Source organism: Haliaeetus albicilla, chromosome 8 (genome assembly GCF_947461875.1).
Source record: "Haliaeetus albicilla chromosome 8, bHalAlb1.1, whole genome shotgun sequence".
Taxonomy (NCBI): Eukaryota; Metazoa; Chordata; class Aves; order Accipitriformes; family Accipitridae; genus Haliaeetus; species Haliaeetus albicilla.
Window position 1 is genome coordinate 20055977 of NC_091490.1, and position 11431 is coordinate 20067407.

Consider the following 11431-nt stretch of genomic DNA (forward strand, 5'->3'; position numbering starts at 1 on the left):
CTTTTCTTCCAAGCTAAGATTTTACTATTGTTATTACTTTTTATGCAGACAGACTCTGTGTGTGTGAAAAATACTGAATTAACACACAGGGATGAATGTGTAGTTTAAGTATATTGTTACAAAACCGAAGATAGCAGTGTTAAGTCTAGGTGTGGCCATTAGCAGACTGATGGATGATATGGGGGGGGGGAAGGTTTAACTTTTTTCCAGAGACAAGTGAATTTATTGCAACATGAGGTGGGAGAAGCTTACTATCTGGCTAGCTGAGTTTAAGATTTTGCATTAAAACTACTTCAAAATATAATTTTAGGCATTTATAGACGTGGTAATTTTCAGGTGATTGATAACGTCTGTTCTTTTATTTCAGTTTTATTTGCATATGGATGGCAGAGGAAACTACGAGTTCAAGAAAATAACTGAAGACACAGTTGAATTTGGATCTTAGTCATGAACTGAACTGCTACAGAGACTGATGATTACAGGAAGTGTGTAGAATGGCAGACATTGTACAGTAAAACTACTCAGCTTGTTTTTTAAACAAATTAACTAGGATAACCCAAAACAAGCTGTTAAGCATTAACTATTATGTAGGATATTGCTAATTGTGTATATGTTGGTTTAATTATTGATATGTACTAAGAATGTCCTTATTCTTGTGGTTTAAAAACCTGCCTAAATTAAATTGGGCTTAAATCAGTGTAACCTGATTCATCCTGGGATGCAAACAATTTGAAATCAGCTGATTTGACTTTTGTAGACCTTCTTTCCCTTCAAGGAAAAGCCCTGTTAAAATTAGGGTTGCTACCTCTCTTGTTCCTGCAAAGCAGTCTTGGATTTTTGCTCGTTCTATGCATATTTCTGAGTTATCTCACATGGTGCAGGACATTCTCCCATCTTCAGATCTGTGCCCTGTTAAATGAAAGAGCCTTTTCCTTGACTAAGCCTTGTGATGTAGCCAATACACCCTTGCTGATAAAGAATGGACTGAACCTAAAAGACAAAACTAATTCCTTCTGGTAAAAATATTAAGCTTGTTCTTTGCTGGGTTTTGGGTTCTCTTTAACATCTGTCTGTCCATGCAATTCTCTTTGCTGCTCAGCAATCCTATTCTCTCCCAATTTAGCAAGAGCTTCATCCATCCCACACCCCAGCTACCCTTTTTCAGTCAGAGAAGTACTATGGTAATGAACAGTTGAGAGGAGGTTGAGGGAGGAAAGGACTAACAAAAAAAAAAAAAAAAGGAAAAGAAAAGTGATGTTCTTTGTATCAAACAATCTTGTGCATGTTTTCAGCTCTGAAGAAATTAATGGGTCCCACAAGTAGAAACAGAGAAAAGAATGTGGATCCAATCATTCTTCTCTTGAAATCAGTAGGGGTTAGAATGGGCCCAAAAATCTGTGAAATAGCAGACTGTTATCTGTGCCGTGTGTGTTCAGTCCTGTAATACAGCAGTTGCTTTTTCCAAGTTTGTCCTTTTCTCCCTCTTCAAAAAAAATCAGATCTCCTCATGGTTTTAGCTGCCCTTCAGATCTGAGTTTGAACGCAAGTGGTAATGGTAGTTCCTGTTTGGTCTTCCAGGCTGTGAAGCCTAAAATGATGCTTTCGTCCTTTGCATTTATTCTGTCATTTGCCATGATGTTTCTTGATTTCTGATACAAATTATTCACCAGTGATTCTCGCTGTTGTCTAAGGATCTCTAGTCCCCGCTGGTTTTCTTATTCCAGCTGCCAAATCCCCTTGAAGAAACTGAACTCTTTAAATAGTTTACTGTAACCATTTTTTCCATGCAGATGATTACTGTGGTTGCTGTGTGACTTTGACAAACATAAATGCAGCAAGGTGATTTTTGCGATCAGGGAATAGGAAGGTATAATTCAAACTGAATCGGTGTTTGGTCTTTAAAACAATAATTTACAATACCTGTTCTACAGTGAAGGTCTGATAGTTTTTTAGTGTTCCATATAAGATACAATACAGGAATGCACTACATGAAGGCATGCATAAAATATGCAATAAATCTGTTCTTTTGCGTCTTTTGTCAAGGGTTTAGATTATAAACAAACCCAACTTTTTATAAAATTGGTATGTAGTTTGATGCACTGCTGTCTCTTAATTTTTACCCAATTTGATTAGTCATCATCTTTCATGTTGAAATTGCTACCTGATAATATTTTTCCTTTTATCATAGTACTTGCCCATACCTGTCAGTGCTACTCTTCTCTCGTAGTACTCAAATGCAAACAGCTATCCTGGTATAAGAATCTAGTGACCCCAGTGGGTTCATAGTATGAAGCATCAATGAAAATCAAGAAAGGCTCTCTGAAGTGTGGCATATTGAAGAGAATAAAGTACCAGAATAAATTTTTGTGCTTGGTCCACAAGAAGGCAAATAGATATCTCATTTACTAATTTTTTTCTGTTCATTCAGATTCTCACATCAGCCATAACGTAACAGGTAGAAGCATGCTGTATGTGAGGTGGTAGTCTTTTTTTAAATTGTAACCATGAAAATAGGGATGCCAGATAGTTTGTTGTGTGGGTTTTTGGGTTTGGTGGGGGTTTTTTTGTGGGTGGGTGTTTTGTTGTTTTTGGTTTTTGTTTTGTTTTGTTTTTTGTGAAAGTTCTCAGCACAAATGTGACTTCTTCTCTTGGAAGGAGTGTTTTAATAGCCTTTTAGAGACACAAAGAAAAATAAAAATCTCTAAAATGAGGAAGTTGCTATTATCTTTGTGACTACGGCGGACTTTGCAGTGGAGTAGTGAACTTGGCATACTTTAATGTATTTTTAACACTGACACGCAAAACCACACGCAACACACTTATATAGCACCCCAGCAGCCAATCCCAAGATACTTTACAATTCAATTGGTTAATAACCAAATTTTATGTAATCTCAGACTTATTTTACAAACTAAAAAGAAAAAGAAATTAAAAATCCCACTCCATAACCAAGGAGGAATAGGTTTGCCTTTAGATGCCGTGAAGTTCGTTGAAACTGAGAATGCTAGTTATCTCCTTAGGGCCAGGACTTAGTGTTTCTAAATATACTGGAAGGAAAGAAAAATACTCTTCTGGTCTTGATTGTAAGAGAGGCTTATAAAGAAAGTATAAAAAAGAATGATGTTTTAGAATTATATTCTTAAAAGGCCTTACATTAAAGTATTTTGAGATAGACTTGGTTTAATGAAAGATTGTAAAAAAATCTAATGAAAATGATCCAAGTCTCAGTTCTGTTGCAGAATTGCACTGTGATACTGTATTTTAGCTGTTATGTCTTTTTAATAGCACAAGTTGGAAATTTGTAAATTGGAATTCTGAACTATCTTAGTAAGAGAAAGTACTGATGAATATTTTTCAGTCTCCAACTGTTGGTGCTTTGAAGATGGTACTGGTAATAGTCAGATGGCTGCATTTCAACAGTGGTGGGAAACATTCCTGTATGTAAATACTGTAAAGTGTTTTGGAGGGGGAAATGGCGCTATATAAATGTAAGACATTAAGTGCCTCTGAAATAATAATAAATCTAAAGATAAAATATATCTAGGCTTTCTGTGTTTCTTGATTAGGAATTTTGTAACAATACAGTGAATGCCTACTCAACAAATCTCAAGTTACTTCATGAGCCGATTGACTTGTGTTCAGCTTATAAAGTTAGTAGTACTGTCTGAAATTCACCCTGGAATCAGCCAGATGATGCCATCCAGTTGTAGGCTTAACAGAAAGCATGAGCTCAGTACTTGAAGATATCTACTTAGAGCAATTGGATTATAGGTGCATTAATCTGTTTTAGGTCTGCACTGATTCTGACTTCTCTCTTCTTTGTCTGCTGGCTACTTCTTTTTGCTTCAAGTTTATTGATTTTTAGAAGGGTGTGGGCCTGAATAAGGTTAACATAATATCAGTACTTAATGTGGTAATTCTTTTGAGTGCTCCTTTGTCTTTCTACTTTGAGGAAAATAGGATAATCACTCTCCACCTTTATTGTATTTGTGATTTTTAAGGTTTTTCTTTTGTTGTGGTAGACATACCAGCTATCAGGATACTTGAAACTCAGTAGTGTGAGAGTGAAACCAAGATATGCTTGAATGAACTGATTTTAAGTGTCTTCTCTTGTGATCAGTGTTTTCTAATGCTAATTAGTACTAATTTTTCCTTAGCTGAGATCATTTGTGCAACAAGTGTGTTGTGTAGCATTCTTAAAGGGTGGAGCTCCCTTTGAAAGGAAATTCCTCAACCAAGGATGCAGTCTAAAAATCTAAGTGTCATTCAACTTAGCTGATGAGCTGCATAGCAAAAAGGAACTTCCTTGTATGGATGGGATGTTTAATACTTAAATTTAATATTTAGAGTAGTATGAAGTCTGCTACTTGTTCAACTTTGGGCTCTCAGCTACCCAGTTAATTCCAAATGCTTGTTTTGTATGCAAAAACACTTTTAATTTTTCCTTATGTAGAGGGGAAAACATCAGTTCCTGGAACAGTAGTACTGAAACCATGGAGAAACAAATTCAAACTCCTTTTCAAGGATCAATCCACCCTCTTTTGAGGATGCTCGGTAGCTTTGGTCCAGTATTTCTGAATGTTTACTAAAGCTCCAGACAGCTATGCCCTCTCAGCAGAAATTAAGGTTTCTTGATGAAGACTATGTTTGGGAGGCAGTGATGCTTTCTACAGGACTAGCATGAGACTGGAATAAGCTGCAAGGTGAACATTGTTGTGAACCTTGTCATCTTCCATCCCAAGTGCAAAGCATGCTTCACTGCATAATGGATATATTTTTATTACCAAAAAAACCCACCAGCAGGAAACGCACAAAAATCCAACCTACCTCTGACCCTTGTAATTCTGGGAAAAGTTGGGAGTGTAAGCTACATCCTAGCCAGTACACATGTTGCAGGGGATGTTTCTTGCCCAAATGTGGCACAGATAGATTGGAGTAGATACACCTGGCTGGACAGCCCAAATACAGGATTACTTTAGCACCATTTGAAAGTGACGTGTACTATAAGAAAATTCTGGATGTATTGCCACTTCGCTAGCTCTCTGCTGTATACTAGAGAAGATGAATAGTGAGAAACAAAGCTACCATGACACTTACTTGACAGGCTTTTTAATTAAATCGCATCTAGTATTGACAACTTAAATGACTTATGCTTCTAGAGAATAGGGAATTCAATCTTCATGTTTCTTAAATCTATAAAGAGGAAATACCCTGTGGCTTAGGACTGGAGAGAAAGAACTAGTTTAGTGATTCTTCCATAGGATTCACCTTTCTGCACACTCAACAGATACCAGTGCACCACCTAATCCTTGGTTTTCTGAAGTGGTCTAAAAATGTGAAAAAACATTAAGGTGGCCTATCATCAAGATAGGAGTTAAAAATCCATTATTAAAATTTATCTATAATTCTTATAGATATTATGAGATGTCTGTAGAGACATCCATGATAATGATCCCCTGAAGTCCAACTGTGAAAAATAGTAGGGGGGGAAAGGTTACCTTGGTTTTATAGAAAAAATAAACTGCAACTTTTATCTGTCAAGAAGAAAATCAACTGTGTGCAAGTTCAAATTTCTGGTTATAAAGCCGCTGTTCAAAACACTTATTTCTATGTATAATGTATTTGCTTCTTTATTAGGTGTATATACTAGTTGGTTTGTGCCAGTCCCTTTCATGAGCATGGAAAGAGGTTTCTTGGTATTCTGAAGTGGTGATATGCATCTGTTTTGGGAGGAGGTTGGTTGGTTTTCCCTTCACATGTTGTGGTTCTAGACTCTTCCTAGTGCTCTGAATATAGTCAGATTTTTATTAACAATGCCTTAAAATTCACCTGGAAGTTTAGAATGGCTGTGCACATTACAGGTTCCTGTAATATGATTGTTTTTCAACAAAACAAACAACAAGCCCATTCAAACATAAGATGAAACTGGTTTCATTTCAAAACAGAAATATAGCCAGACTAGGTTACTGTGAAAGCAATTTGTCTTTTATGTTAAAACGTTAGAAAAATGTTATCTTCAAAGTTGCTCAGCCATCTTTGAACTGCTGCATCATTTTCTTTCCTTGTATACAAAAGTAGAGCCAGATGACAAGCAGCCTGGAACTTCACAGACAGAAGCTGTCTTAAGGGAGGAATTTGAAAAGTATGACACAGGTTTTAAATAGAAATAATATGCCTAAACATCTGGTGAAAGCCTATGGGGATTGACTTTGGAAACTAAAGACATTTTGCCAGTAATCCTGCAATGAATGCAACAGTGCAAGAGTAGTCGTCCAACTGTCATTTTAACATGGGAGAGAAGGGGAACTTGGACACTCCACTTCTGTGGAATATCTTTCACAAACCAGGCTTAACAATCACTCACTCTCTCACACTGGTTAGAAACCTCACTCTTAGTGACCTTTGGCAAGTCTGAACAATAAAGATTCAATACAATTGCTTTTACTGGCAATAGGAGCTCTTGCACTGCAGTGCCTAGCCCTGTTCCCCACTCTGCTTGTCCACAAACCAACATCCTTATTCCCCACCCATCCCTCATTCTGGGAAACAAAGGGCATCCACACATGATGCTGCACCAAAATAGAACAGAACTGGAAAAATGAGGTCAATACTGTCTAGACAAAACTAAGGCTGCTGAGATTGGCTTACTTGGGTAGAAATAGGGAACTCCACCTACATCGCTGAGCAAGTTTTCTGCATTAAAATAACTTTAGAGTTTGGCAGAAATCAAAGCTAATTTTTTTAAGCTTGGTTACAGAAAGTTTGGGGAATACTGCTCTGGAAAAAGACACTCCATGTATGCAATTGAAGAGACATTCTTCTAGGTAACCAAGTATACCCTTCACTTCCTTAGACTGAGCAGTTTAGTGCAAGAAGGTGCTAAAAACCATTTGACTAATTTTAATTATTGTGAATCATGACAAGGTAAGTACTATGAAGATGCCCCCCAAAATAAGCTAGCCTTTATTTACTTTATTGTGGTGTTTCTACTGCAGGAATGTATTACAGGTACAAAAGCAACAGAGCTAAAAACAGCTCTGTCAGAAGCTGCTAAAGGCTTAGTAAAATGCTGAAAGATAATGAAGTATCTATAGAGGTGCTGATAAGCTGATGTATTGGGGAAAATAATGGTTAAAAAGGCATGTGTGCTGGAGACTTCTTAAAACTCAGATGCAATCTTAGATATTGCAATGGGACTTCTGGAAAGCCAGGAATTATTAGCAAATTTTTTTGGAGCTTAGGGAATTAAGGGCCAAGGTCAAATCTAGACATTGACATTCTTTTCTTTTTTAACCCACAAACGCTAACTAGATAATTAAAAAATTTAAAATATATTTAAAAAAATTAGAATAGTTGTATTTATAATAGTCCTATGTAGAGAATTTTGGAAAAGCTGCTTGAGGTTAGCGCTTCAATGCTTACAAAAATCTCTTCATGCTTAGGTTGTTACCTCTGCAAACTTCCTCTGAGGCACTGGGGTGCATTATGCTGGTAGGATAGAAGGTACTTGAGTAGGTGGGTCTGACAGACAGTAGTAGTTCCTGTGTACACCATGTATTTTATTGTCCCTGAGGTTGTTATATAGTGTAGTGACCTGTTTGAGAGACTCAGTACAGAAGATCAGCTCCTCAGCTGGGACCTGTTTTGACTTCTTGTGCATGTCACTGTCTCTAGAGTGGAAGATCATTACCTGAAAAGACTTTTTTGGGGGTTGCTTTTTAGAGACAAGCTCAGCAGAACTCAGCACATAAAGCCCAAAATTGCCCGAGTTACAAACGTGGCTGTATTCCAGCTATTCCTACCCATGCCTTTCTTTTCTTTGCTGCTGGACAAGTAGCACGTTCCAAACACAGCTTGTACTTCAACATAAGTTACAGGGCTTTTGCAGCTTGATTTATGACATGTGTAGTAGTAACACATTTTCTAATGCTCCTAGAAGACTTCAGTCCCTTCTTGGAGGTTCTCAGTCTATTCCTCTGAGAGTTAAAAGGGCAGCAGGAGGAATCTGTTCTGTTTGAAGCATACCGAGGGAAGAAAGTCTGGTAAGAAGCTTAACATTGAATGTGCAAATCTCCTAATTCTGAGCTACTCCTGAGTTTTCTGAGACTAAAGGAGAACTTTGTCAGGAGAAGGGAGTATGGTTTTGTGCAGGTTTTAACACCATCATGCAAACAAAGGGTAAATAACGACTTGTTGCTACCTGCTGGATTGTTAACTGGGGCCCTGTTGCCAGTAGTGCTTGAAAACTGGACAAAACAGGGTATGTTATAACCTAAGATCCCCAGAGAATCTGGCAGAGGGAAGCACGGACTGAACGGAAGGTGGGGGGGCGTTCAGGGGGAGAGAGCTGCTCCTGCCCTTCCTATCGGATCTCGTTGAACTGTTTAGACTATCTGTTGCTCTTTGTTATTAGGAAAGAGAAAATCTAACAAGTTTCACGTGCCCTTTTCCTTCAAATTTTGGTGAAATCTGGATTCGCACTGGGTATCGGTGTACTAGCCGTTTAGGAAAATTTGGATTGTTAACATACTGATTATACCTTTCTTTGCCACTTGGGGTCACTTTTTCTAGGCACACAAAACATAATACCAGAGCAGGAGTTGCAGAATTAATATCGTGAGGATGGTTCACAGTGTAAGTTGTCTATGCAGTTCTACTGTTCTGATATAGCAGTGTGAAGAGCAAAGAAGGAACAGATCTGTGGTGCTCACAGTTCCACTACTATAGTGATGGCTGCAGTGGTGACATATGATGGTATGGTTGCACCCTTGATGCTTTATGGAAGCAAATGATCATGTAATGAATGAAGTGGAAAGATGGGAAATCAGACTGAGTATCACTTTTGTGGAGATGTACGTATTTGGTATGAATGGATAGTAAATTATGAAGGCAGCAGAGGGGAGAACCTGTGTTAATCAAGGATGCACTCTCTTTAAAAAAAAATAACAGCACAACACCTTTTTCCCTGGAATAATGAGTACTTTTTATTGGAGTAGGTTTGAAAATCTCACTTGTCATTCTAACTCTTTCATTACACTAGCTCTTTAATTATGTGATTACTGAAGAACTAATTAAAAAATTGTGATCTCATTGGGAAAATATTTCTCTGTTCAGAGGAAGGAGGTTTTTAATTAAACCTTTTGATGAAATAGTTTTGTGAATATAACAATGTCTGAGTACTTTGCTATTGAAATATTTCTTGAAGTAATAAGGTAGAAAATTTGGAAATGAAAACAGAAGAAAATGCATCAGTGAGGATAACCGAGATCTGGAACTGTGAATATTCTTTGAGTTCAGATTAATAACTTCATTGCTAGTTAAGCCACTAAAACCATTAATATTTAAACGTAATTAGGTGCACTGAGAAGGGCACTCAGAGCAGTGCTAGCAAACATTGTGGAAGCTATTGATCCAATTATGGTGACCAAGGGAAGCTGTAGAGAGTAAAAACATGCTGCCATGCTATTAATATATTCTTGATTGTTGATTAGGGGATATATATTTATTCAGGTGCTATATTTTAATTTAAATGAGATCCTAACTAGCTGTTTGCAGAAATGAGAGAGTGGGTTAACCTCTGGGGAGGAACAGGTAATGGAAATGAGTAGGGGATGGGGGAGAAGAGTGGAAACATCAACAAAGGAGCCAGGGAAAGTAAGGAACAGAAATGTTGTGAGCTTCTTACAGGAGCAAATCACTGAACTGTGTCACTAATAGGGCACAAATTTTGGCGAGATGAGAGACAAGCACAATCACTTCAATTGGGCACAGGAGATAGGACTTGGCTGTAAAAGCCCTGGAGGCAGTCAAGGTGTCTGTGTCTCTATTCCCAGGTACTGGCAGGTTTTACTGGAAGAAATTACACCTGAAGCAAATCTTCCTATGGACTTGCCTAATTCAGATAGAGGCTGAGGAATTACAGGGAAAGATGTTCCTTCTGGGTGCTTTTGGGGGATGCTGAAATGGGCTATATGGGCTGAATGAGAGCCTGTGCCGGAAGAAGCAGAAGGATCTCACCAGTGGGAAGATTTCTCATCTTAAGGTGGAAGGAAGAGGAGACCTGCAGCACATTTGTCCTGGTCACTATGCCCTGAGCTTTTGTAAGTGTCCTGTTGTAGAGCGCTGGAGGACACACCCCAGCAAATAAAGGAAGGGCAGAGCTTTCTGTGACAGTTTCTCTTTGTTAAGGGAGTGGGCGTACTGTGTGAGAGAGCATCTGCCATGGTGAATAACACCATCCCTAATAATGGCTGTGGAAAGATTTTTCAGCTGGCCAGTTCCTGCTTCTGTCCTGTCTAGCACTTTGTTTGTTTGTTTGTTTTTTTCCTGTCTTTCTCAAACATGAAAACCAGGTCTTGTCTCTCACTCAGTGAGAAACAGACTATAGAAAGCGTAGTTATTTGTACGTGGACAAATACTGCGTTATTAGAAGACTATTCAAGTGACTCTTGGGCCTGGTACTGCCAAAAGGCCACTCACTCCTGTGTATTACAAGGTTCTGAAATTGTGTAGCAATCACTACCAATGTGCAGAATAATCAGCATTACAAAACTGAACCAAGAAGGTAATCTGTCACAACTGTTTATTCTCACTTACTTAATGCAGAAACTCTTTGTCCTGAGTTGCCACGTAACTAGTGATCTAAATTAAGCTTATAATCACATTCTTATCATTACAGGCCTCTCAGCAGCAGCCTTCTCACAGTGGAAAGCTGAGTCTGCTGGAAATGGATTAGCTAAGCTATTTGCTGCCATATATATCATATATACCTTTATGAAGTCCTGTACAGTTGTTCATTTTAAGTAATGGCAGTAATTTTATTGTCCATAATGCTGTTAGGGCTGGCAGAAAAGTAGCATAACAACATTAGCCTTTATTCACTCATGTCAAGAGGAATGTGGTTTTAAAGCAGTACTATGAAAGTGGCTTATTACAGAATGCAATGTTACACATCCATTTGCCTAAGGCAAGAACACAAGTACCGTGTCAGGGAACTGTGCAAATGTTTTTTCTCCGCTTTAATTAGTTGGATACCTTTTTCTGCAACACATGACAAGGAGCAAAGCAGAACAGGGGAATTAGGAGCATCAGTAGGAACACACTTGCTTACAGAAACCTGCTCAAAAGATAAGCCAGCGAGTTTAGGTATGTAGGAAAGGCCTTCCCTTTCTCACACTGATTCCCTGGGTGGCTGGCTCCATCTTAAATGGGTGCAATGCTGAAGTGGCCACTTGTGTGTTGTAGATAGGATCTCGTCTTTCTCCCTAGTGACAATACCTTTATTCAACAATTCCTTTTGCCCACCCTGATACTCTGATAAAGTTAAATCTCTGCATAAAACATTTTGCGTGGGCTCAGTACACTGGCCCAAGGGATCATACTTCCAGAAGTTTGCAATAAAAAGCCCCTTTCTCAACTGTCTCCACAAACA

At 38.3% G+C, this 11431-nt stretch overlaps 1 protein-coding gene across 1 annotated transcript in view; it reads left to right on the forward strand.

The window, feature by feature from the left end:
* The window catches only part of ABCD3 (ATP binding cassette subfamily D member 3), a 34018-nt gene extending 30479 nt beyond the window's left edge, over positions 1 to 3539 (forward strand). The window contains exon 23 of the mRNA XM_069789298.1: positions 368 to 3539. Within this exon, the coding sequence (XP_069645399.1) occupies positions 368 to 445 (78 nt within the window). The 3' untranslated portion in view covers positions 446 to 3539. The remainder of the gene's footprint in view (positions 1 to 367) is intronic.
* The last annotated feature ends 7892 nt before the right edge of the window (positions 3540 to 11431 follow it).